At 42.1% G+C, this 26704-nt stretch overlaps 1 protein-coding gene across 1 annotated transcript; it reads left to right on the forward strand.

The window, feature by feature from the left end:
- The first annotated feature begins 1067 nt into the window (after window positions 1-1067).
- On the forward strand, window positions 1068-3012 carry Crp (C-reactive protein). The gene is given in 2 exon segments (NM_017096.4): window positions 1068-1243; window positions 1462-3012. Coding segments are annotated over 2 exon segments (693 nt in total). The 5' UTR covers window positions 1068-1179; the 3' UTR covers window positions 2091-3012.
- Window positions 3013-26704: the final 23692 nt, after the last annotated feature.

The raw sequence follows: 26704 nt of genomic DNA on the forward strand, positions 1-26704 counted from the left end.
AACCCCCGGTTCAACCTATTAAGTTGCTGTGCCAGCCTCTACTTGCAGCTTGTTATGGGGAAGATGGGGAAGGTGATTGCTCTCTCTCTCTCTCTCTCATCAGCCCCCACCAGAAGGCAAGAAAGGAATGAAAGGGAAGTCATGAATCTTTACTGTAAAGGTGCAGCCTAGAGAGTGTCTCTTTTCTGACCTGTAGCTGAGGCTGAGAAATCTAGTAGTCTTGGGTAGGATGAGAATGCATCCATCTTAAAACGGAATTACTGAATGAATGGCTCTCTGCTTCAGGGGATACAGTATTTTTCCCTCTAATTTCTCAATTAGAGGGTGACTCATAAATGGAATGAAAGAATGAATGAGATTGTGAGGGATTCAGGAACAAGGTGAAGGAGCACGGTATTCAACTAGAAGACTCAGGTAAGCAGAAAACTGCTTAACTGTTAGGCAGTGTGGAGGGACCACTTAGATTCTGGACAAAAGAAGCAAATGTTAACCATTCTGAATTCTCCCTGATGCTTCCACATTAAAAAAAAGAAAAAATAAAAACCAAATCAACAAACAAACAAAAACCCAGTCCGTTTCACGAGATTGAGCCATAGTACATTTGGGATAGGACAGGTGTTCTCTTCAGTCAAAGGTCTCTGATAAGTCTGTGCAGTTGGCCAGGGAAAGTTTGTTCTTGGTTCTGGGAATGGAATACTTGTTTTCTTCATTTCCCAGTATGGGAAGGAGCAGCTTCCAGAAGAGGTTAGCAGACCCTGGGGATTCAACCATCGCATGCACACTCATGAGCGCTCATCTATTAAGCTAAAATTTCCCATTATTTTCTCAATATAGATAGGCAAAATGGAGCCTTGGGAAGGTTTCTCATTTTTCCTGTCACACAGAAACTGGTGATTCAGGGGTCACAGGAGTTTGCAATAAATAACCCACATCGATTTCTCTGTTCTAGAATGTTTTTTTTTTTTTTTTTTTTTGCTTCCCTTCCTCCCAGTGGTCTGATGTTTACCCCAAGAGGCAGTGTTAGGAAATCATTTACAAAGTGGTTCAGCCTCTCCATCTGCTACAGTTATAAATCTAAGGATGGGCTGTGCCTGAGGCAGGGGATCCAGGACTTCTTGCCCTTGATCTTTCAGACAGAGCTCTGTCCTCTTAGTCCGGATCCCAGCAGAGTCGACAGCCATGGAGAAGCTACTATGGTGTCTTCTGATCACGATAAGCTTCTCTCAGGCTTTTGGTCATGAAGGTAGGAGCTATTATAAAGTTTTTTTTTTCCCTAGGGGAGGACGATGGGAGCCTAATATTTTACATGAGGAATTCAAGGATCAGGATCAGGTATAGCTGTGTTCCATAAGGAACCTGGGAGAGGGTCAGATGTCTCTTGATCCCAAACCCTACTTGTAAGGGAGGATACGTCTTCATTATCTGAGAAACTACTCACTTTGTTGGTTTTCTGTCTCACAGACATGTCTAAACAGGCCTTCGTATTTCCCGGAGTGTCAGCTACTGCCTATGTGTCCCTGGAAGCAGAGTCAAAGAAGCCACTGGAAGCCTTCACTGTGTGTCTCTATGCCCACGCTGATGTGAGCCGAAGCTTCAGCATCTTCTCTTACGCTACCAAGACGAGCTTTAACGAGATTCTTCTGTTTTGGACTAGGGGTCAAGGGTTTAGTATTGCAGTAGGTGGGCCTGAAATACTGTTCAGTGCTTCAGAAATTCCTGAGGTACCAACACACATCTGTGCCACCTGGGAGTCTGCTACAGGAATTGTAGAGCTTTGGCTTGACGGGAAACCCAGGGTGCGGAAAAGTCTGCAGAAGGGCTACATTGTGGGGACAAATGCAAGCATCATCTTGGGGCAGGAGCAGGACTCGTATGGCGGTGGCTTTGACGCGAATCAGTCTTTGGTGGGAGACATTGGAGATGTGAACATGTGGGACTTTGTGCTATCTCCAGAACAGATCAATGCAGTCTATGTTGGTAGGGTATTCAGCCCCAATGTTTTGAACTGGCGGGCACTGAAGTATGAAACACACGGTGATGTGTTTATCAAGCCGCAGCTGTGGCCCTTGACTGACTGTTGTGAGTCCTGAGGCACCTCCTGGGATTACATTCTCTCCCTTGTCCCTCCTTATGAACCTTTTAACCCCAGCAGATGTTGTAGATCTGTTTTGTGAATATGGCCTTTCACTTCTCTGCTCTGTGGTCCTCAGCACTAGAGCATGGAATTTAAATGTAAGGCTTCCAGCATGTGCATCCCACTACTCTTTATCAAAGAGAACCTGACTTACCCACGGTGTGTGTATGTGTATTTAATTAAAAAATTTTTAGACATAATCCTTCTCCCTCACACAGATGAGAAACCAGATGCACAGAAAGGAGAATAATTTTTTATTGTTTTTGTTTCAGAATGTCATATTGAATGGTGTACTTATATCCTTTCTATCCCTCCCTCTTCAAATCCTCTACTATCCCCCCCAATTCTCCCTCGAATTCATGATGTCTTATAATTAGCCTTATATGCACATACACATCTATCTATCTATCTATCTATCTATCTATCTATCTATCTATCTATCTATCTATCTATCCATCCATCCATCCATCCATCCATCCATCCATCTATCTATCTATCTATCTATCTATCTATCTATCTATCTATCTATCTATCATCTATCAGTAATCCATCTTACTGATTACATTTAGTGTTTCTTGTATTTTGTTGAACACTTGAGACTGGATAATCTATCAGGAGGTCTATCCCTGAAGAAAACGGATTGTCCTTTTCTCAGCAGCTGATTACCTCTAGCTCTTCATATATGGGTGTGGCTTTGTGAAATGTTTCTGTCCATGTTGCATGTCAACTGGAATCATTGTGCAAGTCTTTTTTTGGGCAACCCAGAGTGATGGAGCACTGACTACACTGTGCTCAGAATCAGTTCTTTTCTGGAATAAAACCTGTACTTGAACTTTCCAGATTCATGAATCAATAAAGTTACCTTTGGCTTGAACAAATTTGAGCAGTTTCATGACTAACTTTATTATTGACCCTCTGAAATCAAGACTCTAACTTCAGGCTGACTGGCACTGTCTTGCCGAAGCATATCCCAGCCACCCTACCCTCTGCTGCTGGAATCTTTTGTGATGAGTCTCTCTGAGGTGGACAGCCCTACTTTGGAGATAGCTGGTCATTCACGGGGTTCAGGTGTGGGCTTCTGATACTCTCCCTTTTAGAATTCCAGTTTGAGAACAAAATTCTAAAGACCTTTGAGAGTCATGTATCTGGAGTCAAGTCCAGTGATGGAAAGCATTTGTTTCAGTCTGTTTGGCTGCTTTATAGAAACAGACCCCTCAATGTTTCTGGCTTTTCCCAGAGGCATCCTTTATCATGGTTTTTCTGGACTGGGTAAACAATAAAGTCATTCCATAAGGTTTTATTGAGGGTTGGAGAAGGGGCTCCTTCAATCATTATTTTAGGGAAGGCATAGGCTAGAATGGTTAAATTTAAAGGTTCTAGAATCAGGTTGATGTCCTGGTTTTATATCTTACAATTATGTGACCTCTTTGAACTCAGTTTTCTTACCTCTAAGTAAAGAGAAATAATTTCACTCATTTAAAGGTCATTGTAAGAGGTGGATATGATTACATAAACAGTAAGCTCTTGTAAGAATCACCCTCCGTTACTATTAGTTGATTTTATACTACATGCCTAAATGTTACACACCCTGAAAATAGTGCTGTTGGAGTTTTGTCTAGGTTGGCAGCATGTGTGTTTCTGATTTGCTAAGAATTCAGTTCAGATCATTAGGTGGACGAACAGAGTGTCTTTGAAGAAATTATTTATGAATATCGATTTCCCTAATTGACCTTTGATAACCATTTAGAATCACAAGAGTTAGGGAAATATATTCTTAGGCAAAAATGCAAGTGAAGATAATTCTCCATTGTCCAATTAGGGCAGATCCATATACCCTGACACTCAGCTAAGTGGGAGAGAGGGGTGATGCTCTTTTCAAGTTAACGAATCTAACCAGGAGATATGTCTTAATTATAGAAGGCCGTCCCAATTCCTCAGGGATGTGGGATGAGCTAATATGTTCTTCAGAATTCAATTATGGGTACCTTGTACACACAGTCTAGTGGAGAGCCTCTGGCCTGATAATTTTATCCAGGGAATTTTTAACAGGTAGTATTTGCATTCGGCGTGGATTAAAAAAATCTTAATAAATACTTCTATAGTGCTTAAACTTAAGCAATTTACCTCTCTAGCAGATACCTTGATGTAATATTCTTAGAAAATGTATTCCTAGGTACCTGGTGAATTGTCCTAATATATGAAGTTGTTAGATGTAATCTAATAAAACCATGTCTGCTGAGAATGATTTTGATTTGGGAATGTTGGTGCTGGTATTTTTTATTTTTTATTTTTTTGTAAGTAGGTAATACCAACCTTCTATGTTGGTCACTCTAAGTGGTATTGGCAATGCTGTGTCATTGCACTGGGCTTTTCAGGGATCATGCATCAAACTTATCCCGGAACCTTAAAGAGCAAGTTAGAAACACAGGGAGCCCCTGCTCTACTTAAACCTTGATATTAAAACTAGGCAGTGGCTAGGAAGATGGCTCAGTTGGTAAAGCACTTGTCTTGCAAGCTCGAGGACCTGAGTTTAGTACCGAGAGCCTACACAAAGTTGCCTGGCATGGTGGTCCATGTTTGTAATCCCAACACTGGGGAGGTAGGAAGAAGAGAACCAAGGAGGCTAAATGGCTAGTCAATCTGACCTAAGTTGGCGAACCAGATTAATGGAAGACTGTTTCAAAATATGTAGATGATGTTCCTGATGATGATCCTTGAGATTGTTTTCTGGCTTCTACACACATGTGTGAATACATGCACACACAACTGCACATAGATATGCGCGCGCACACACACACACACACACACACACACACACACATACACACACACGTGCACTTAAAACCAAGGCAAAAATATTATGCCTTGTTTACAAGAAAGTTAAGTGGACTTATTTAGAATTTCTTTTTATACAGAAAATGGAGACTTCTAGTTCTAATCTTTAGGCAAGGCCTGAAGAGACGTCATAGTTCATTTACAGGCTAGATCCAGAGGATTGAGCCATAGCACAGGTCAGAGCACCCAAGGGTGGTTAACTACGCACACAGCTTTCTTTTGTAATTGAAAATTGACATTTGGTACAAAGGTTAGGCCTAACCCTGGCCCAAATGGCAGCCTCTAAGCAGCAGATGCGACACGGTGCTGTACTGTCAGGAGCCAACATAGGAGAAGCTAAAAACTAGCAGGTGATCTTCCTGATACAGTTCAGAAGCCTGGCACATCCCTGTGTCAGGTAGAAATACTGTATTACTGCTCATGAAAGAGGCTTTGCATGTTCTCCAATAAGAGCCGTCATGATGATGTCACAGTTAAGTCTGGGAGTTTTGTAGGTGCAGATGAGTCTGTGAGGACCCATGCCTTTGGTAAGATCTGGTCTATCTAGAGCCTGGAAGATGGACTACAGATCTCTCCAAAGGTGGAGATAGGGTCTGACAGACAGATTCGTAACGCAAGTTGACAAAGTAAGGAGAATATTAAATTTGTGAATCTTTGCCCTGTGTTTTTTTGCTGTCTCCAATTTTATTGTGTTGCAGGAAAGTCAAGCTTAACACAAGGAAAGCAAGTGATTCCAGGTTATTAATAAAAAACAACAGAACGTCACCCACAACAAGTTTTAAAGACATAGTTTTGGTCCCTAGAGTCCCCTGAAAAGAAAGTGATGCTTTGATTTCTAAGTACCTCCATCCCAAGATAACTCCCCTCTTGCCTCTGATAGGTTGGTCTGGTGACCTGCAAAGATTCTTCCCTTCCGTTTCCGGTCTCTATCTCACCTGTGGATATCTGTTCGTTTCACCTGGACCAGAAAATAAATTAAGTGGGCTTATTTGTTTTTTTTTTTTTCCTACAGAAATGGAGGCTTCTAGTTTAATTTCCCTGGATACCTGGCCCAGTGATACACTGTAGTCTCCTAATATGGAAATCATTACCTCTGGGGTGTTGATCATGTGTTCAGAATCATTGACTTGGGAACTGCTAGGCCAGGCTCTATGCCCAGTGTGTTTACAGAACTAGTCTTATCTGGTGGGCATTCTTAGCTCCCATTAAGCCTCAAGGCAGGTGGTTGTATTCAAAGACGGATCTAAGTCCTCCTGGCCCAATTTTGTTATGTGAACACAAATATCCCATCCTACAGACATAATGTCCCATCAAGGTTCTGAGGGTGCCAGCTACCTAATCCCAGGGAAGATTATCTCATACTGTTTAAAAGTACCCTATACTTTTTCTTAAAGATTTATTTATTTTTGTCTTATGTACATCGGTGTATTGGCTGCATATAACTGGAGTAATAGACAGTTGTGAGCTGCCATGGAGGTGCTGGGAATTGAACGCGGGTCCTCTGGGAGAGCAGTCAGTGCTCTTAACCACTGAGCCAGTTCTTTAGCCTCACTAATTTTTTTTAAAAATTATTTTATTTTTGAAATTAAATATAATTACATCTTTCCCCTCTTTCCTCCATCTAACCCTTCCCATGCATCTCCCCTTGCTTGGTCTGATACGTGTGGACTATATTTCTTTAATTATGGCTACACACACACACACACACACACACACACACACACACACACGGGAACAAAAAAAATACTACACAGTATGTTTAAGGGCTGGCCACTTGATATTGGAGAACCAACTGTGTGCTTTTTCCTGGGGAACATTATTCTCCACTGTCCCCACTCTCAGCATTCCTTAGTTACCTGTAGTTCTTTGTCTAGGGTTGAGGCCTCATGCGTTTTTCCCTTCAGTGTTAGCACATCTATTGGTGTCACCCTTGTTCAGGTCTCGTTTAGGTAGCAGTGTTGATGGGACTTCATAATGGAGGCAGTGTGTGTGTGTGTGTGTGTGTGTGTGTGTGTAGATTGTAAGAGCTACAGCGACAAGGAGTTTCCTGTGAGCTCATCTCCCAGAAATGAAGCTAAAAGTGCCTTATTCTGATCTGAGCTTTTATTGTATACTAGACACTGAGGCCTTTAAACACACTTGTTTGGAGATTTTGTAAAGATTCGTTTTAGAGTACTTACTTTCTCTCTTTTAATATATATATATATATATATATATATATATATATATATATATATATATGTATGAACACCTATGTATTCATTCTTCTCTCATATATTACATCCCGACCACAGCTTCCTCTCCCTTCACTCCTCCCAGCCTTCCCCAGATCCTTCAGAAAAGAGCAGGCCTCCCAGATACATTAACCCAACACAGCATAACACATTACAGTAAGACTAGGCACAAACTCTCGTATCAAGGTTGGACCAGGCAAACCGGTAGGAGGGAAAAGGTACCAAGAGCAGGTGAAAGGGTCAGAGACATGCCACACTCCCGTTGTAAGGAGTCCCACAAAATAAATCATAATATATATGCAGAGGCCTTAGCTCAGACCCATGAAGGCGCCATGATTGTAGTTTCCATCTCTGAGAGCCCCTTCGAGCTCTCCTTAGTTGATTTTGAGGGGCGTGTTCTCCTGATGGATTGTAGGAGCCAGAGTACTTACCTTTTTTATATTTATTTATTTATTTATTTATTTATTTATTTATTTATTTATTTATTTTAGGCTTGGAACTCACTACATAGATTAAGTTGGCCTCAAACTCACAGAGATTTTCCTGCTTTTTTTTTTTTTTTTCTCTCTCTGAGTTAAAGGTATGTGCCATCATGCCCGGCTAATTTTTGTTTTATATGTAAAGAAACCAAGGTCTGAGGAGGTTAATCAATTTTCTTAGCCTCTGACTACTCATGGCTTATCCCCTGCCCTTGTGCCCACAGTGGAAGGAGAGTGGGGTATGGGGATAAGTGTCTTTCTTTAGGGAGCCCCCATACTTAATTTTTGTTTTTCTTGAGACAGGGTATTTTGCATCCTAAGCCTCAGTATCACAGTATAACCAAGGATGACCGTTAACTTCTGATTTCTGGGGTTACAGGTGTATGTGGTACTTTACCTTGATTGGTGCTGGGTATCAAGCTTGAGAGCCTGTGCAAGGCAAGCACTCTTGCTAGTCAAGCTAGACCCCCATTCTAAGTCTTGTTCTTATCTATCCAGCCTCAATGTTAAGACAGCATTAGGCTGACTATACTCATGGCACACTGTTAAATTCTTCTCCAACCTGGAATACCCACTCTCTGCCCCAGATTATCAATGCCTCAGACAACGCCTTACCATGAAGCCTTCTCCACAGACACAGAATGGTGGAGACTTCCATACCAGTAGATCTCAACTCTAGGTGCCAGCTAGAGTTACCTGGCCAGCTTTCAAAGACCTAACAGCCAAGGCTTCACCCAGATCATGACACTAGAGTCTCCGGTGACGAGACCCAGGTGCCGATGTTTATAAATTTGCTCAAATAATTCCAGTGTGTAGCGAAGTCGTCCACTGTGGAGGATGGGGTACCGCTATTCTTGTCGATTGGTGGCTTTGAGAAGATTCCAGGGGTCTAGGAATTCTAGGCTGCTCCAGGATCAAATAAAGTGACAGCCAGGTGTTTTTCATGTTATTTATTCAATAAAGCTGCACAGAATTGACAAACATCCTGCCTTGCCTCAGGGTGTTTTTCTTTTCCCGAAGACTGTTACTCAGATTGCTGCACTTTGGGGTGTTTCTCTCATCTACAGAGGCTTTAAATCAGGGAGAATCCTACATGCCAAGGTGTCTAGGAAAGCTCAGATCCTTACATATTTTTTATGAATCATCACAAACTCTAAGGAAAAGAGAGGAGGTTCCTGCCGACCTGCCCGAGGGAAGGGTCAGGTCACATTGGAGGCTGATTTATTGTACCCGACGCTCCCTGAAATGATTCCAACAGTTACAGAGCTGTGTCAGCAGCTGCTGGGAACCAGCAGGGATTGTTAACTGGTTCACAGGGACTCTCTCTCTCTCTCTCTCTCTCTCTCTCTCTCTCTCTCTCTCTTTCTCTCTCTCTCCCTCCCTCCCTCCCTCCCTTCCTCCCCCTTTCATTTTAAAGGTTTGTTCAGCATATCCATTTTGGAGGTAGTTCAAATTTTGGAGGTGTTGTGGATTCCATGAAATCAATAATTTTTCCAGCATCCATTCCCAGTGTTGGAGGCTGTATTTTATTGACTTGTCTGCAGAGCCCAGATGTTAATAATAAAGCAATTTCCACACTGGGAAAACATATTTTTTTTGTTCAAGTATTATTTTCCATAAAATCCTTTTCTGTTTTCATAATGTATATCTCTTTTATTGGGCAAGTGGGCAAAAAGAGAGGAAGGGCTAAATTTCTGAAGCAATTACACCAAGCCAGTCACATCTTTTTAAAAAAAATCTGGTGTAAGAAGTCCTTTGGAAAGGACAATTTAAAAAGAAAATTTAACGATTCACTATTAAAAAGAAACCATTCTATAAGCAGACTACTATTTTTATAGTGATTTTTTTTTGGTTGTGTGGTTGGAATATGTTAATCAACATCTGAATTTTTTAGTCAGTCAATGGAGAAATGCTACCAATTCCTCATTGAATATCAATGAAAAACTGTGATGAGACCATGATAAATTAGTTTGATTCATTTTTTTTTTTGGTTCTTTTTTTCGGAGCTGGGGACCGAACCCAGGGCCTTGTGCTTCCTAGGTAAGCGCTCTAACCACTGAGCTAAATCCCCAGCCCCTTGATTCATTTTTTTACATGAACTCACAATCCTTTAGAATGGAATTTACATATTTTAAAATACTTTTATGCCTGTATCTTTTTTTTTTTATTAACTTGAGTATTTCTTATATACATTTCGAGTGTTATTCCCTTTTCCAGTTTCCGGGCAAACATCCCCCTCCCCCCTCCCCTTCTTTATGGGTGTTCCCCTCCCCATCCTCCCCCCCTTGCCGCCCTCCCCCCAACAATCTAGTCCACTGGGGGTTCAGTCTTAGCAGGACCCAGGGCTTCCCCTTCCACTGGTGCTCTTACTAGGATATTCATTTTATGCCTGTATCTTAAGGATGCTGTCTCGCTGATGCTATTCTCTGGTTTAGTCAATCGGGTGCAAAGTCAAATAAATGTCCGTCCAGACTGGGATTCTTACTCATAAAACGAAACACTAGTTTCTGGAGCCTCGAGGACTCTCATCTGCATTCCCTCTTTCCGCGATTCTAATTACATGCACACACACACACACACACACACACACACACACACACACACACACTCATTTTAGTAGCACTAAAGCACATTATGGAAATGTTGGAGGAGAAAATCCTACCTAATTCTGCTCTCACAATAGGAGCACATTATCTTCTGGCATTACTGCCTTTCCCCTAAAGTATTTACTTCTTTACATGCAGTATCTTATGTTTTTTCTCCTTTCTAATTATAAACGTTTGCCATGTTGTACCATAAAGTTTGCAGCTAACATTTTAAATGGCCCTTCCATTCTGTTTAGAGGGTGACGGTGTATACCGTTTTCTTAAATGTGCCCAATTTTCTAATTTTTCATTACGCTAAGCAATGCTAAATGGTTTCCTTTGTGAACAAAGTCTCCTCCCTGCCATATTTTATGTCTCTTCCCAGGATGTGACTGTCCTAATTTACCAGGCAATGCCACATACAGCTTCTGGAGCTCCAGCCTGTACCATGGAGTCGTTAATAAATAACCCATATCGATCTCTCATTTTGTGATTTATCTTACTCTCTTTGCTCTTAGAGCTTTGATTCATGGCTCCAAGGGGGCAATTTTGGAAAATCGTTTACCAGCTGAAATATCCTGACTGTGGCACATTTAAGGTCAAGGTAGAGGGACCCGAGATAGAAGGATTACAGATGTTCAAATCCAGAATCTCCATCCTCTATTCATTTTTTTCCAGGAGGATAATCCAGTTCATGTGTGTACTAAGAGAGGGATAGTGGTAGGGTGGCAGAAGGAACACGGAGCTTCCTGGATTTTTGTTTCCCTCACTCAGGGAGGGAGCCCCTGCCACTGGTAGTTGAGACCCCATTGTAGGCTTATGACTGTGCCACTGCGTGTTAGGGTAAAAAGTCAGCCTGGATGAGGGTCTGAGGTCTGGGAGCACCCCAGTCTGTGCTTTCCTCTGACAAGGTGAGAAGACACCGCATTGCTACCTAACAGGTTTAACCGATAGGCACTTCTCTCTCTGCTTTCCATGCTCTGACTTTGGAGGCAGTGATGGAAGCCACTGGAGGCTTTCACTCTGAGCCTCACGTTCAGGCTGATCCAGATCATAACCACAGAGTCTTTGTTTATTCCTGGGCCATGAAGAGACCTCTCCATCCTGGAGCCTCCTGAGAATTCTCCCAATTGGGTGTCTAGCTCAGGGGTTGCAGAGTTCTGGCTGGGCAGGACTTCGATGATAGATGGGAGCTAAAGAAGGCACACTCATGGGGATGGAGATAACTACTATCCCGGGCTAGAAGCTGGGGACACAGCAGCCCTGGTAGGGTCTTTAATGAGAATTAGATTTTGGTGGGAGACATCAGAGATGTGAAATATGTGGGGTTTTCTAGCTTCATTTTTGCTGCTGCGGTAAAGTATCCTGACTAAATAGCATCTTAGGGAAAAAAAAAACCAGCTTATTTCACCTCACAACTGCAGGCTATGGTCCTTCACTGTGGGACGTCAAGCAGGAGACGTCAGCTAACCACACCACATCCAGTCAAGAGCAGAGAGAAGCTAATGCAGTTTGCTAGTTTGCATGCTTGCTTGTGCTCATCTAGGTTTCTTCTTAAACAGTTCAGGACCTTTGCCTAGGGAATGGTGCCACACACAGTAGGCTGGGTCTTCCCACATACATTAAGATAATATCCCACAGACATGGTCATAGGTTAATCTAATGTAGATGAGTCTTCATTGAGGCTCTCTTCTCCTGTGATTGTAGGCTATGTCAAGCTGATAATTAAAGCTAGCTATTGCACGGAACTTAGTGCTGATTCTACATGGGCTCAACCAGCTGTGTGTTGATAGGCATTCAGTCTTAAAGCCCTGAACTGAAGTTCATTGTAGTGTTCTCTAAACACCAGCTGTGTCCCTGACCAATTATTATGGATAACGTACCTGCTGGGGATCAAAATTCATTTTTACTTTTTTCTTTTTGGTCCCTACATATATCTCTTACAAGCTGGGATTCTGTACTTCTCTCTCTCTAAATGCACTAGCACAGCCATTCAGAGAAGAGAGTCTCCGAAGTCCTAACCAGAGCAATCAGACAGCAAAAGGAGGTCAAAGGGATACAAATTGGAAAAGAAGTCAAAATATCACTATTTGCAGATGATATGATAGTGTACTTAAGTGATCCCAAAAATCCCACCAGAGAACTCCTAAACCTGATAAACAACTTCAGCAAAGTGGCTGGCTATAAAATTAACTCAAACAAATCAGTAGCCTTCCTCTACTCAAAGGATAAACAGGCTGAGAAAGAAATTAGGGAACCAATACCCTTCACAATAGTCACAAATAGCATAAAATACCTCGGTATGACTTTAACCAATCAAGTGAAAGACCTGTATGACAGGAACTTCAAGTCTCTGAAGAAAGAAATTGAAAAATATCTCAAAAGATGAAAAGATCTCCCATGCTCATGGATTAGCAGGATTAATATAGTAAAAATGGCCATCTTGCCAAAAGCAATTTACAGATTCAATGCAATCCCCAACAAAATTCCAACTCTATTCTTTACAGAGTTAGAAAGGCCAATTTGCAAATTAATTTGGAATAGCAAAAAAACTCAGGATAGCTAAAAAATAATATCCTCGACAATAAAAGAATTTCTGGAGGAATCACCGTTCCTGACCTCCAGTTGTATTACAGAACGATAGTGATAAAAACTATAAGGTATTGGTACAGAGACAGACAGGTAGATCAATGGATCAGAATTGAATATCCAGAAATGAACCCACACACCAATGGTCACTTGATCTTTGACAAAGGACGTACAACCACGCAATGGAAAAAAGACAGCATTTTTCAACAAATGGTGCTGGTTCAACTGGAGGTCAGAATGTAGAAGAATGCAAATTGACCCATTTTTTATTTCCTTGTACAAAGCTCAAGTCCAAGTGGGTCAACGACCTCCACATAAAACAGATACACTAAAACTAATAGAAGAGAAAGTGGGGAAGAACCTTGGACACATGGGCACAGGGTAAAATTTCCTGAACAGAACAGCAATGGCTTATGCTCTAAGATCTAGAATCAACAAATGGAACCTCATAAAATTGCAAAGACACTGTCATTAGGACAAAATGGCAGCCAACAGATTGGGAAAGGATCCTTACCAACTCTACATTCGATAGAGGGCTAATATCCAATATATACAAAGAATTCAAGAAGTTAGACTCCAGAGAATCAAATAAATCTATTTAAAAATGGGTACAGAGATAAACAAAGAATTCTCAATAGAGGATATCGAAAGGTTGAGAATCACCTAAAGAAATGCTCAACATCCTTAGTCATAAGGGAAATGCAAATCAAAACAGCCCTGAGATCCCACCTCACACCAGTCAGATTGGCTAAAATCAAAAACACAGGTGACAGCAGATGTTGGCGAAGATGTGGACAAAGAGGAACACTCCTCCACTGTTGGTGGGATAGCAAACTGGTACAAGCACACTGGAAAGCAGTCTGGTGGTTCCTCAGAAAATTGGACATTGCACTACCTGAGGACCCAGGACCACTCCTGGTCATATACCCAAAAGATGCTGCAGCATATAACAAGGACACGTGCTCCACTATGTTAATAGCAGCCTTATTTATAATAGTCAGAAGCTAGAAAGAACCCAGATGTCCTTCAACAGCGGAATGGATACAGAAAATGTGGTACACTTATACAATGGAGAACTAGTGAGCTATCAAAAACAATGACTTCATGAAATTCATAGGCAAATGGATGGAACTAGGAAATATCATCCTGAGTGAGGTAACCCAATCACAAAGGAACACACATGCTATGCACTCACTGATAAGTGGATATTAGCCTCAAATTACCCAAGATACAATCCATAGACCACATGAAGCTCAAGAAGGGAAGACCAAAGTGTGGATGCTTCAGTCCTTCTTAGAAGGGGGAACAAAAATACTCACAGGAGGAAATATGGAAAGAAAGTGTGGAATAGAGGAAAGGCCATCCAGAGACTGCCCCACCTGGGGATCCAGCCCACATTCAGCCACCAAACCCAGACAACATTGTGGATACCAAGAAGTGCATGCTGATAGGAACCTGATACAGCTGTCTCCTGAGAGGCTCTGCCAGAGCCTGACAAATACAGAGGTGGACGCTCACAGTCAACCACTGACTGAGAAAGAGGTCCCCAATGGAGGAGTTAGAGAAAAGACTGAAGGAGTTGAAGGGGTTTGCAACCCCATAAGAAGAACAGTATCCAGCAACCAGCCCTACCCCGTCAGAGATCCCAGAGACTAAACCACCATTCGAAGAGTACTCAGGGATGGACCTATGGCTCCAGCTGCATATGTACCACAGGATGTCCTTGTCGGCCATCAGTGGGAGGAGAGGCCCTTGGTCCTGTCAAAGCTTGATGCCCCAGTGTAGGGGAATGTCAGGGAAGGGAGGTAGGAGGAAGTGGGTGTGTGGGTGGGGGAGCACCCTCATAGAATCAGGGGGAGATAGTGGGTTTCTGGAGGGGAAACTGGGAAAGGGGATAACATTTGAAGTGTAAATAAAAAAAATCCAATAAAAGGAAAAAATGTCAAAATAGACAAAAAGAAAGAAAGAAAGAGAAAAAGAAAAGAGAGTCTCACATACGGCTGCACCTTAGAATCACTGGGTCACACACCAGGCCAATTAAAAACAATATTTCTGGAGTTAAGACCCAAACATCCAGGTTTTTAAAAGCTCTCCAAGTCATTGTAATGTTCAAACAAAGCTCAGAGGTATTACATGTAGGTGCTTAGAGCAAATGAGCCCCATTTTTTTTCCCTGAAAGACTGTATGCATCTAAGTACAGTGCTGACAAAATGTTCATTTATCTTTATAGATATAACCGTCACATTTTATTGTGCTTTATTGTGTGAACTAACAGATACAGGAGTCTCTTTTTTTTTTCCTAGCATTTGGCCCCACCATCAGGATGTGATGATTATAAATTAGAATCATCTTCCCTATCTTTAATCTTTTCCAGTCTGAAGATTCAAAAGCCTCAGAAGCATTTGTTGCTTCAGTTTAATTTGTTCTACGCCTTTCTGTGGGTGAGCAATTGTCACTGAGTGGAATTTCTGTTGCTCCTCCGTCTCTCCTCCCTCAGCCTACTTTTTATCTTTGTCCCACTTCTTATACTTTGATACACTTTCCCCCAAACTGTCCTCCTCATTATAGATTTTCCTTTATGCATATTGAAAATTTCACTATCTCCAGTGCTGTTTAAAATTCTGCAATGCTTTTTTTCAGTTGTCTTAAATTCTTTTTATAGATTGAGCGTGTTTTTTCAGTCCTCATATTTCATCAAGTCTTTCTTAAAATTTTTGTTTGAAAATTTAATATGTGTAGTTGCTATCTAAATTTTCTGTTTCCTTGTGATTAATTCTTTTTGAAGAAAATATTTTTAATTGTTTGACTTCTGAATTTCTTTTGTCTTTTAACACATTCCTGTACTATCATTGTTTAAATACAGTGTATATTTTAGTTAGGGTTTTACTTCTGTGAACAGACACCATGACCAAGACAACGCTTATAAGGGCAACATTTGATTGGGGATGGTTTACAGGTTCAGAAATTCCGTCTATTATCATCAATAGGCAGGCATGGAGCAGGAGGAGCTGAGAACTCTTGTTCCAAAGGCAAACAGAGGAAGACTGGCTTCCAGACAAGGATGAGCGTCTTAAAGTCCATGCTCACAATGACACACTTCCTTCAATAAGGCCACACCCACTCCAACCAGGCCACACCCTCTCCAACAAGGCCACACCCCTAATAATGCCACTCCCTGGGTTAAGCATATTCAAACCATCACAGTATGAAAGATTAATTCTCTTTGGGTCTACTTTCTGCCTACCTGACCATGATTAGGCTCTCCATGAACCTTGACTTAGGTTACACCAAGCAAGGTTAGTCATTCAGCATCAGGACCAACACAGAGAACCTCTTTAATGGAGCCGTTCATGGTCTAAGGGGTCCCCTAGAGACTAATAGTACTACTAACTCTCTGTCTCAATTTTGTTTCTGTATTAAAAAAAGGTTTAAGATTTTAGATGATGTGGGTGTGTCTGTATGTCTCTGTGTGGCTATATGCACACGCGTGCAGTGCTGTTGAAGCCAGAAGAAGGCGTTGGATGCCCCGAATCTGGATTTACAGACTGTTGTGATCCAGTCAGTTTGGATGCTGGAAATGAGACAGAGTCCTCTACAAGTACTTGCTCTTAACCTCTGAGCCAGTTGTCTAGACCCAGACTGGATTATTTTCTTCCTTATGCAGTGCTGGACCAACGACAAAACCAAGTGCTGAAGTTTATCCCTTGGTTAGAGACTAGGGGGAAATGAGGAGGAATGCCTCACAGGTCAACTTCCCATCCGATAAAAGCTTTAGAAGAAAGAGGAGAGGGAGGGGAGCATTTGCTGTTAACTTGGTAGATTTTTCTACCATCCTTCATATTAGTTTTGCCAAGATCCACCCAGCAACTAGGGCTCCAGTTGTCTGTGTGGTTGATTGGGTGGATATCTGAAACAGACACTGGTCAGCAAAAGGGATGCCTCTCAGAGTTGAAGAGGGTTTTGCCTAATACTGGATGCTCCAGTGTGTTGAGCAGTTCTTCACTTGACAGCAACCAGGACGGGGCTTGGGGTGGGGGTGGGGATGCCTCAGACTTGTAAGAAGAGCGCCACCTACAGGCAGTGCAAAGGCTTCACAGATATGACGGGAAGAAGAGCAGGCTTCTCCTGAACTTTGAACTCTAAGCGGTATAAAGTTCTCCAGGAGGTGGAGCAGGCTCACCTCAAAACAAACAGCTCCAGTGCTTTGAACCTTTGACCTTTGTGTTGTTGCTTTGAGGAACTGAAAATCAGCATTAGCCTCGGCCCTCTCTAGATGATTCTCTTACGTTCAGGATCAAATAACTATTAAAACTCGGTCCATTTTCAGTTTCTTAAGTCGTTCCCTGGGAGAGGGGGTGGGGGTTCAAGGTGCCTCAGTACTTGGCCTGGTTCTGTCTCTTAATGTCCGTGTTCCCTTAGGCAAGTTACACAGATGCCACATTCTCCAGGTCTCCTCATCTTTTGAATGGTGGTACAGGGCCCACTTCATAGGCACTAGCTGGTGCTCAAAGTATATTATCTCTGATTTACTACTGCTTGGAGAAAAACTCGAGAGCAATTAAATCTAACAATGTTTAATTGAGCAAAGAATAATTTGCAAGTTGGGCATTTCTCAGTTTTCTCGGAAACTGCGGTCTATAACATGGCAGACAACATTGGACAGAAAACGGAAGTGAGGTATAGAAACACCTCAAACCAGTACAGCTCTGTATATACTCTCTGAGTTTGACGGAATAACTGGCTGTCCACGATTGACCGAAGGTAGGGCTTTTCTGAATGGCTGAGGCTTATTTATTGTTACAAATACATACTGTTGGGTTTTATTAAGTTTATGGGTTGCAAGTTTGTAATACAGGACCCAAGTGCTGTGTGTCCTCAGATTTAGGTCAACTGCTGTTAGCTAGCTCAGGATTGTCAATTTCAAAGGCCCAGGTTAGGGTCAGCACCAGTGAATATGGATAGAAGAGACCCTTACCCAAGGAGGGATGTGTCAGATGGTGAGAGAGAAAATTTTGAACAAGTTCTCACAAACTTAAGGCATGAGGGGGAAATTGGATAGATCTGTACTTGAAGCACCATGATTGCAGGCAGATAGAAGACGCCAGCCAGAGGAAGAAAGATTCAGGAATCAACACATGAAAAGTCTTATTTTTTTTTTTTACATTTTAATCTTTTTGAAATCGCAATGGAATTACATCATTTTCCTCATTCACTTTTCCCCCTCCAACCCCTCCCATGCACCCCCACTTGCTCTCATTCAAATTCGTGACCTCTTTTCCTTGAATTGTTCTCTCTCTCTCCTCTCTCTCTCTCTCTCTCTCTCTCTCTCTCTCTCTCTCTCTCTCTCTCTCTCTCCTTAAATGTATAAATATAGTAGCCTGCAGCCTGCTCAGTCTGTAAAGTGTTGCTTGTATGCTTATGATTTCAAGGCTGAGTGTAGCACTCAGTATTAGATGACCAGTTGGCAAAGGCTACCTCCCTCAATGTTCCTTAGCTGCCTACACTTCCTTGTCTAGGGTTAAGGCACTGTGGGATTTCCCCCTTCCAAGCTAGCATATCTGTTGGCGCTGTCTTTATTCAGCTGTCGTTTAGGCAGCCATGTTGTTGAGATTTCATGGGTGTAGCTTCTCGGACATTCCTAGGAGACAATCTCAGCACACTTCCTGTTCCTCTGGCTCTTGGAATCTTTCTGCCCCGCTTTCGGCAACGTTCCCGCTCTCTTCACCATAGCTAGGAAATGAAACAATCTAAGTGCTCGTCAACTGATGCACGGATAATGAAAATGTGGTGCATGTATACTATGGTATATTTAGAACTGTAAAGAAAAATGAAGCTATGAAATTTACAGGTTAAGTGGGCTGAACTAGAAAAGATCATATTGTGAGGCAACCCAGACCCGAAAGATTAGCAACATACGTTCTCCCTCCTCTATGAAAACTGTCAGATTTTTAGGAGAACATTCGAAACTCAGGGAGGGTGGAGTCTAGTTAAAAGACATGCTTGGCTTTTACAGTTAAAATGACAGGAACTGGAAAAGGAAGAGTGTGGTGTTCTGTCCTGCCTCGGCTGGCTCTGCAGAGAATGAGAGGAGGAGGATCCCTGTGAGTAGGTGGCTGACGCATTTGGGTGCTCAGTAATGGCGCTCCCTTCTAGGAAGAAAAAGTGGAGAGAAAGAAAGTGGGGGCACATCATACTTCTGAGGAATAGCTGGGAAAAAGGGTTCCCTATTGTTACGTGGTGGGGGAGGGGGAGGACAAGCTGGAAGGCAGGAGGAATCAACTGGAGATACACTCACCACTGCTCCACCTCCAAGAGCAAAAACTTTGGAAGCTCTAGCCTGGAAGCCCAGGATGCTAGCCCATTAACCCTTTGTTGGGAAGCCAAGTTCAAACGCTCAGCCTGTCTACCCAGGCCGCACTCCTTGTACGCCTCAATGTCTTTGCTTACTGTAAGATCAGTCTCCTAGTGAGAACCCTGCAGAAGGTTCCCATCCCCTACCATAAAGCTCCAGCCTCCCGGGTCCCATGCTCTCTGTCCTTGCCTCCCCCCATTGCTGCCTTACCCACCCAGCCTTGCAGTCCGGTCCTTCTGCTGTTCAAGATGACGATTTTTTTTCTTCCCACAAATGCATACCGAATGCCTGGTATGGGATAAGAACGAGGCTTAAGTGTTTGGAATAAGCAGTAAAACCATGGAAACAGCCACGGCTTCCTGCTCCCAGTCACCAGGAACTTATATTAAAGTTACTTTAAATTTGCTTGCTTTGTTATCACTGCAGGCCTTGGCATGTGCTCTGCTCCATGCCTCAAACATTCTTTCTCCGGATTCTGGCTGGCTCCCATCACTCTGTCTCCGATCTGATTCCTTTGCTTAGAAAGGACACTTCCCAGTCATTTTCATTACCTGTTATTGTTTTCTAAGCAAATATCATTATCTGAAAAATTTTTATTGTTGTTTCTCTATGGCCTGCTTACTCCACTAGACTGTACATTCCATGAGAGCAGAGACATTAATCCCAGATGTAGTCCCGGTTTCTAGAATGGCATGGGCTCATAGTAAGTTCTTGATAAATATTTGATGAATTAATTAATTCCAGAGAAGCAGCAACGAAATGCTCCAAGCCTTGCCGAGGATGGGAAATACTTAAAGAGCAGGGTGTTGTTAGGTCATAGCTCTCTGCTCACACAATGGCTTGTGTTAATCTATGAGAGCTCGAATCTCAGAGAGAGGAATGTGTAGATGAAGACTGTGCTTGATTCAGTGTTATGCTCTGGGAAGAAAGGGGACAGGAAATTAAAAGAAAAAATATTAAGAACTATGAGATAGACAGCACAGGGGGTTTTAGTAGCTTCAGGAGTGGATAGACAATTATAGACTACTCCATTATATTTAAAATGTTTGAAGAGATAGAAATATTACAAATGCTAGTCTCTAGAATGAAAAGCTCTAAGTACCAGTTCTGGTGGTACATGCCTTTAATCCTAGTACCTGGGAGGCAGAGGCAGAGGAGGCAGGATCGGCAGGGTCAGGGTCAGGGTCAGGGTCAGGGTCAGGGTCAGGGTCAGGGTCAGGGTCAGGGTCAGAGGCAGAGGCAGAGGCAGAGGCAGAGGCAGAGGCAGGGGCAGGGGCAGGGGCAGGGGCAGAGGCAGAGGCAGAGGCAGAGGCAGAGGCAGAGGCAGAGGCAGGGGCAGAGGCAGAGGCAGAGGCAGGGGCAGGGGCAGAGGCAGAGGCAGAGGCAGAGGCAGAGGCAGAGGCAGAGGCAGAGGCAGAGGCAGAGGCAGATGGATCTCTGTGAATTCGAGGTCATCCTGGTTTACAGAGGGAGTTTCAGGACTACACAGCAAAATCCTGTCTTGATAAACCCCCCAAAAAAGTTCTATACATACCAGTAAATATCCCTCAAGATGGAAAATAAACTTTTTGTGCAGACAACCTGTGCTCTCCTTTTAAAATGTCATCCACTGGAGACGGGGGCAGTTTTTAGCCTGATGTTTGCCTAAGTCATTGAGCCCCAGGGATCTGGCAGTGTCTGCCTCTAAGTGCTGGGAACACAGGTAGGTGCCACTGTTCTCCCCACTTCCCTCTCAACGTGGGTTCTGTAGACTTGAACTCAGGTCCCCACGCTTGTAGGATGAGCACCTTACTGACTGAGCTGTCAACCTAGCTCCCACAGCGAGTTTCCCCATGGTAGAGAGGTTTCTCCCAACCCTTGTAGTGTATAAAAGAAGGGCTGATTTACTGCTGATTAGCTTTTGGTGGGATTTCTTTTGTTTTTAAACCAAAGCGTAAACACATACATATTGAGAAATACATGAGTCATCACTGTGTAGCTCTCGTGTTGCTTTTCAAACTCCTTTGCTTGTAAAACCGTAACTCGGTTCCGGTGGTTCCAGAATTTTCCCACTTCCATCCCAGATACAGTTTCTTCAGCCAGACTGGCCATTACATTAATTTCTAATGTGGCAGATTACTTTTAAACCTTTATATAAACTACTTTCCAAAGAGCTGCTTATTTGTATTCGTGGCTATCCGTGTGTGCTCATGAGTTTTTGTGTGCCATCAGAGGCCAGAAGAGGGTGTCAGTCACCCTGGAGCTAGAGTAATAGGCAGTTGTGAGCGACCTGATGAGTTCTGGGGACCAAACGCAACCTGTCTGAAGAGCAGTGAACTATCTTAACTGCTGAGCCTTCTCTCTGGCTCCTAAAGTATTTTTTTATGAGTCATTTAGGAGTAACTTGTTGGCATAGTGTCTTGTCATGTAGAACTACCTCAACATGTGATTCATGCAAAACAAACAAACAAACAAACAAACCACCCTCTTATCACAAACAGCCACCAAGACCAGAAAAATTAATACTGATACATGACTATTATGTAATCCATTCGAATTTCATCAATGCAGGCAGTTGTCATGTTTCTCGAGTCCCTTTTGGTGTCTGGGACATTTCCTTCTTCTTTCTATTATTTCCACCTTTTTCTTTTAGTTCTTAAATGAACCTTTAAATAAGCCAACATGTGCTTCATAGGAACAAAAACACAGGAAGGAATCCAGTCTCGAGCATTTACTTTAACCATAAAAAGGTTCCAGTTACAGCTGTGTGTCAGAGCAGTCTGTTGGTTTTTATCTAATGTCTTCTAATGATTAGGCTCAGGCTAGGAAGTTTTTGCCGAAATATAACAGAATTGGTTCTGTTTTATTACTGCTTTTTATCAATGGAGATACAATTTTGACTTGTCCCATTAGTTGATGATTTGACTACAGCGACTCCATCAATTTTGCTTCATTTAGTTATTCTCTTCTTTGCAAGTAGCAAGCACGTTCTTAGGAGATACTTCAAGGCTGTCGAACATCACTTAATAGATTCAGCATCCATCAGTGTTTCTTGGCTGTATTAATTATGACTATGATAGCCTATCAGATGGTAATTTTCCAATTAATTTATTCATCTGTTTACTTATATCAGGATAAACTGATAGATGATTTTTGGTTCCATTCCATTCTCTAGCACTTTCACTTGAATAATTATGTGAATCAATTTCTTGTTAAAGAATTGTGGTTAGGAGAGGTGTCTGCTTGTTTCTCAAAGTCTTCTTACACTCAGACTTTCGAGCAGGAATTCCTGAGATGGCAGCCTCAGGTAGTTTGATTAACTTGTTTCTGTGTAAGTACACATTCTTTGGGGACCAACCAAAACCTTCACAGGTCATATGTGCCTTGGTGGAGAGACAAGACCCCCTGCTCTGACTTGCTCTCCTCTGGGTTAGTTTGGCAGTAAAATAGAGTATATCCTAGGGTAGAGAGTTTGTGGTGTGTGAATAAAGGTGCTAGCATTTTCTCAGGCTTTCATTCCTCAAACAAGTAGTCTTATCCCATCAGAATCCCCAACCCAGGTAATGCTTCTGCCCTTATAACTTTGTTTTTCAGAGGACATATTCCTGTCTTGCGATGAATCCTTCTATAGACCGAGATAAAGGAGAGGGGGCAAAGAGAGTGCTCAGTGGCTGGCAAGACTGTGTGCTCTTTGCAACCAACATTATATCCTAGTTAGCAATGACCTGAAAGCCAGTTGGTACTGATGCTGGGATGGTATGCTCTTTCCTCATCAAGCCAGTGTGATGGATGGTAATATTCTTCTCAGAGCAACACGAAGAAGCTGGGAAGAGTCCCAGGTAGAATGGAGTTTTCCAACCTGTCCCACTTGCTGCCTTATCTACCTTCCTTCCATCACAGTCCCATTTTCAGAAACCATCTTCACAAATCTCACTGAGAAAGGCCTTGACTTTGAAGCAGGTCTTTCTGAGGACAGCATCTTCCACCTCCTGCTCTAAGTAAGTACTTTTCTTCTTCTGTACTGAGATCGAACAACATCTCTTTTGTTGCTGTGTCTTTTCTAGACCTTGGTTCTAGGAAGGGACCCACAAGCGCCTGTCAGTTTCTCCTATTCTACAAAACTGGCAATCTCTAAAGGAAGAAACTTATAAGAGGGGTCGCAAGATCTGTGTGAAGGAAAAGATGGAATGTTGTCCAGGCCACAGGAGAAATACACTGGAAGGACATGTCATATTTCTGAAGAAAAGCTTTATATTATAAAGTCCCAATCTTCCTAAGGATGTCAGTCATCATTAACCTAATATATAAGTTAAATAAAATTAGAACAAACATGCCTAGCTTATCTTAATAGAAATGTGAAGTTAGTCATTGAGAATAAGTATATGAAAATAAAACAAAAATATTAAGATGAATTTATTTTTAGTAGAACCTAATATGACAAAAGTCAAATCAAATGGATGTGGTATCTGAATAGGGGTTGACAACGGACTCCCGACAAAACACAAGTAAGAAATCAGAGACAGATCCAGGTATTTATGAAGCAGGAGCATTCATTTTGAGAAAGGAAATGAAGATTCAGTTAACAATTGATACTGAAAATGTTGTCTGTCCACTTGAAACAAACAAAAAAACCATCAGTTTTATAAAGAATACCAAACTAAAAAAATTGATCTCTAAATCTTTATATAAAAGACAAGAAAGTGCCAAAAAAGGTTTAAAATTTAGGAATGGATCTGAAAATCTCAGTACCACAGAGACTTTTCCAAGCAGCAAAGGAAACCAAGGATACATAAAAGTTATGCTTTGGGAAGGGTCAATACACACAATGAAAACACCAACTGGCAAGGTGGGAGAGTGCTTCCTCCCCTCTCTCCCTTCTCTGTGGCATGGACCTGTATGTGTGTGCGAATTACCCAAAGAACTAATATCCTTAAAATACTAAAAATGATTATAAACACAGGAAAAAGAGAAATGGAAAAATTATATGTGATAGGACAGTACAGCAAACAAATGTCAGATGGGCAGCAGACATCCAAATGACACCCAATTTAACCTTAAGAAAATTAATTAATTAATTCTTATATATTTCATCCTGACCCCAGTCTCCCCTCCCTCCTCTCCCCCAGTCACTTATCCACCTCCCCTCCAATCAAGGCTGGGCAAGGCAACACAGTGGGAGGAAAAGGGTTTCAAGAGCGAGCAATAGAGTCAGAGAGATTCCCCACGTTGCTCCCACCACTAGGAGTCATACCAAAATATCAAGCTACAAAACCTTAACATATATGCACAGGACCTAGCGCAGACCTATACAGGTGCCTTTAGTCTGTGAGCCTGTGAGAGCCCAGGAGAGTTGATTCTATGGGTTTTTCCTGTGGTGTCCTTGAGCCCTCTGGCTCCTACAATCCTATTCCTCCTCCTCTCTGGGATTCCCCAAACTCTTCCTAATGTTTGGCTGTGGGTCTTTGCCCAATTTAACATTTAATAAAGAAATATGATTTAAGCACAACTATGCAACATGACTTTTGTGCTTGGAGTGTAATTTTGTAGAGGTGTATTTGAATTTAATTTGACGGTATTTACTAAAATTTTGATATGCTCATGTTCTTTTTCTTAATTCTGCTTATAGAAATCTATTCTATAGCAATAAAACCAGATTATATTAGAAGATACATATAAAGAACAACATTATCACAGCAAACGTTTGAAAAAACCTCATGTGTTCATCAACAAGGAATTCTTAAATATGGCTAAATAGGCTACAATCATATTAAAAATAATGGGCTAGATCTACAAGTGCCTAAAGACAGTATAAGAGGAAGTCATAGAGCTGTATGGGCAGCATTGTTCTGTTTTGCAATAGAAGCAGATGTTTTCTTTCTGTGTAGACAGCCAGTAGGCAGAAAAGCAGACATATAAAATGTCGAATGGAATACCTTCAAGATCACTTGGGGGAGATTCTCTGTTGAAAAGAAGTAGCTAGAGAGGTGAGGACTACATTGTTACTTTACTGTAAACTTTTAAAGTTGACTGGGACTTGTCAGTCACTGTTGCATGTAGAGATGAACAATTAGTTTAAATATTTAAGGAAAAGCTTTAGTGAGTGAAATGAAAAAGTAGTTTCTTGCCTGGTCCCTAGAGTAACTGAAGTAACATTGTGGGGATGACTTTCTCCTCGTTCTCTACTTCTCTCATCCTCTTCCTCCCTCACCCTCTTTCTCCTCCTTCTGCATGTGCGTGTTCAAGTGGTGTGTGTGTGTGTGTGTGTGTGTGTGTGTGTGTGTGGCTTTACACATGTAGATGCATAATGCGTGTACATATACATTTGGAGGTACAAAGATGAAGTTGAATATTGTCTCAGTTTCTTCTTCTCTTGCTGTCCTAGAGCAACTTAAAGGCAAAAAGCATTAGTTCAAGGGATAGTTCATCATGGTGGGGAAGTTGAGGTAGCAGGAGCTTAAGACAACGTGTTACACTGCATCCACAGTCAAGAAAGAGAGTAACAAACGTTTGTGTTCAGGCTGCATTCTCCGTTTGTACTGTTCAGAATATCAGCTCAGAGAAACGATGGCGCCCGTGGTGGGTAGGTCTTCCCACCTCAGTTAGCACAGCTGAGGTAAATCCTGCATAGACACGCCCAGCCCTCCCAGAATTCCACCTTCCAGGCGATTCCTGTCAGGTTGATTGTTAACATTGACCTTCAGTCATCTTCCTTAACCCGTCTCCACTGCAGGTTTTGAGGCAGGGTCTCTTGTTAAACCTGGAGCAGACTTTCTAGCGACTCTAGCCAGTTAAGATGCTCCCGGGATCCTCTGTCTCTATCTCCTACGTGCTGGGATTACAGGCCACCACCAAGCTTTCCTGAATCTTTAGAATGTTTTGGTGACATAAAGTACTTTGTCCACTGAACCATGTCACCATGCCTTTGCAATCTTTTCTTGAGTTTTTTTTTTTGTTTTTTTTTTTGTTTTTTTTTGTTTTGTTTTGTTTTTTTTTTTTTTTTGCATAGGACTTTGAGGTACAAGAACATAATTCCATAGCTACAATACCAGGGTCGGGTTAGATTCTCCAGACATTTGTTTCTCATCTCTAAGGACAATGGAGAGTAGGCACTTGATCATGGCAGCAGGGAACTATTTCATCCCTATGATTTATGTTCGTCAACTCAAACCACCTTACAGATAGGAGGAAAGAGGTCTCTGCTTGAGTGTGAATTTCATGAAAGTATACAAAACTCTCAGAACTCCATTTACACTTGTAAATTGAACTGCAAAGGAGCCTGGGAAATACATCGGGGTCAGCATCATTCCAGCAAAGACAGCTACAGTGAATGATGGAGAGTCAGAGGAGCAATCACATGCCCGATTGTGCTGTTCACTTTGTACTGGCTAATGCTGCCGCATGAGTTCATACCCATGTTATATTTTAGTGAAAACTGGATATTAATGTGCACATTGCCTAATTTTAAAATAGGGAACACACACACACACACACACACACACACACACACACACACACAC

This window comes from Rattus norvegicus, chromosome 13, assembly GCF_021556685.1.
Source record: "Rattus norvegicus strain SHRSP/BbbUtx chromosome 13, alternate assembly SHRSP_T2T, whole genome shotgun sequence".
NCBI lineage: Eukaryota > Metazoa > Chordata > Mammalia > Rodentia > Muridae > Rattus > Rattus norvegicus.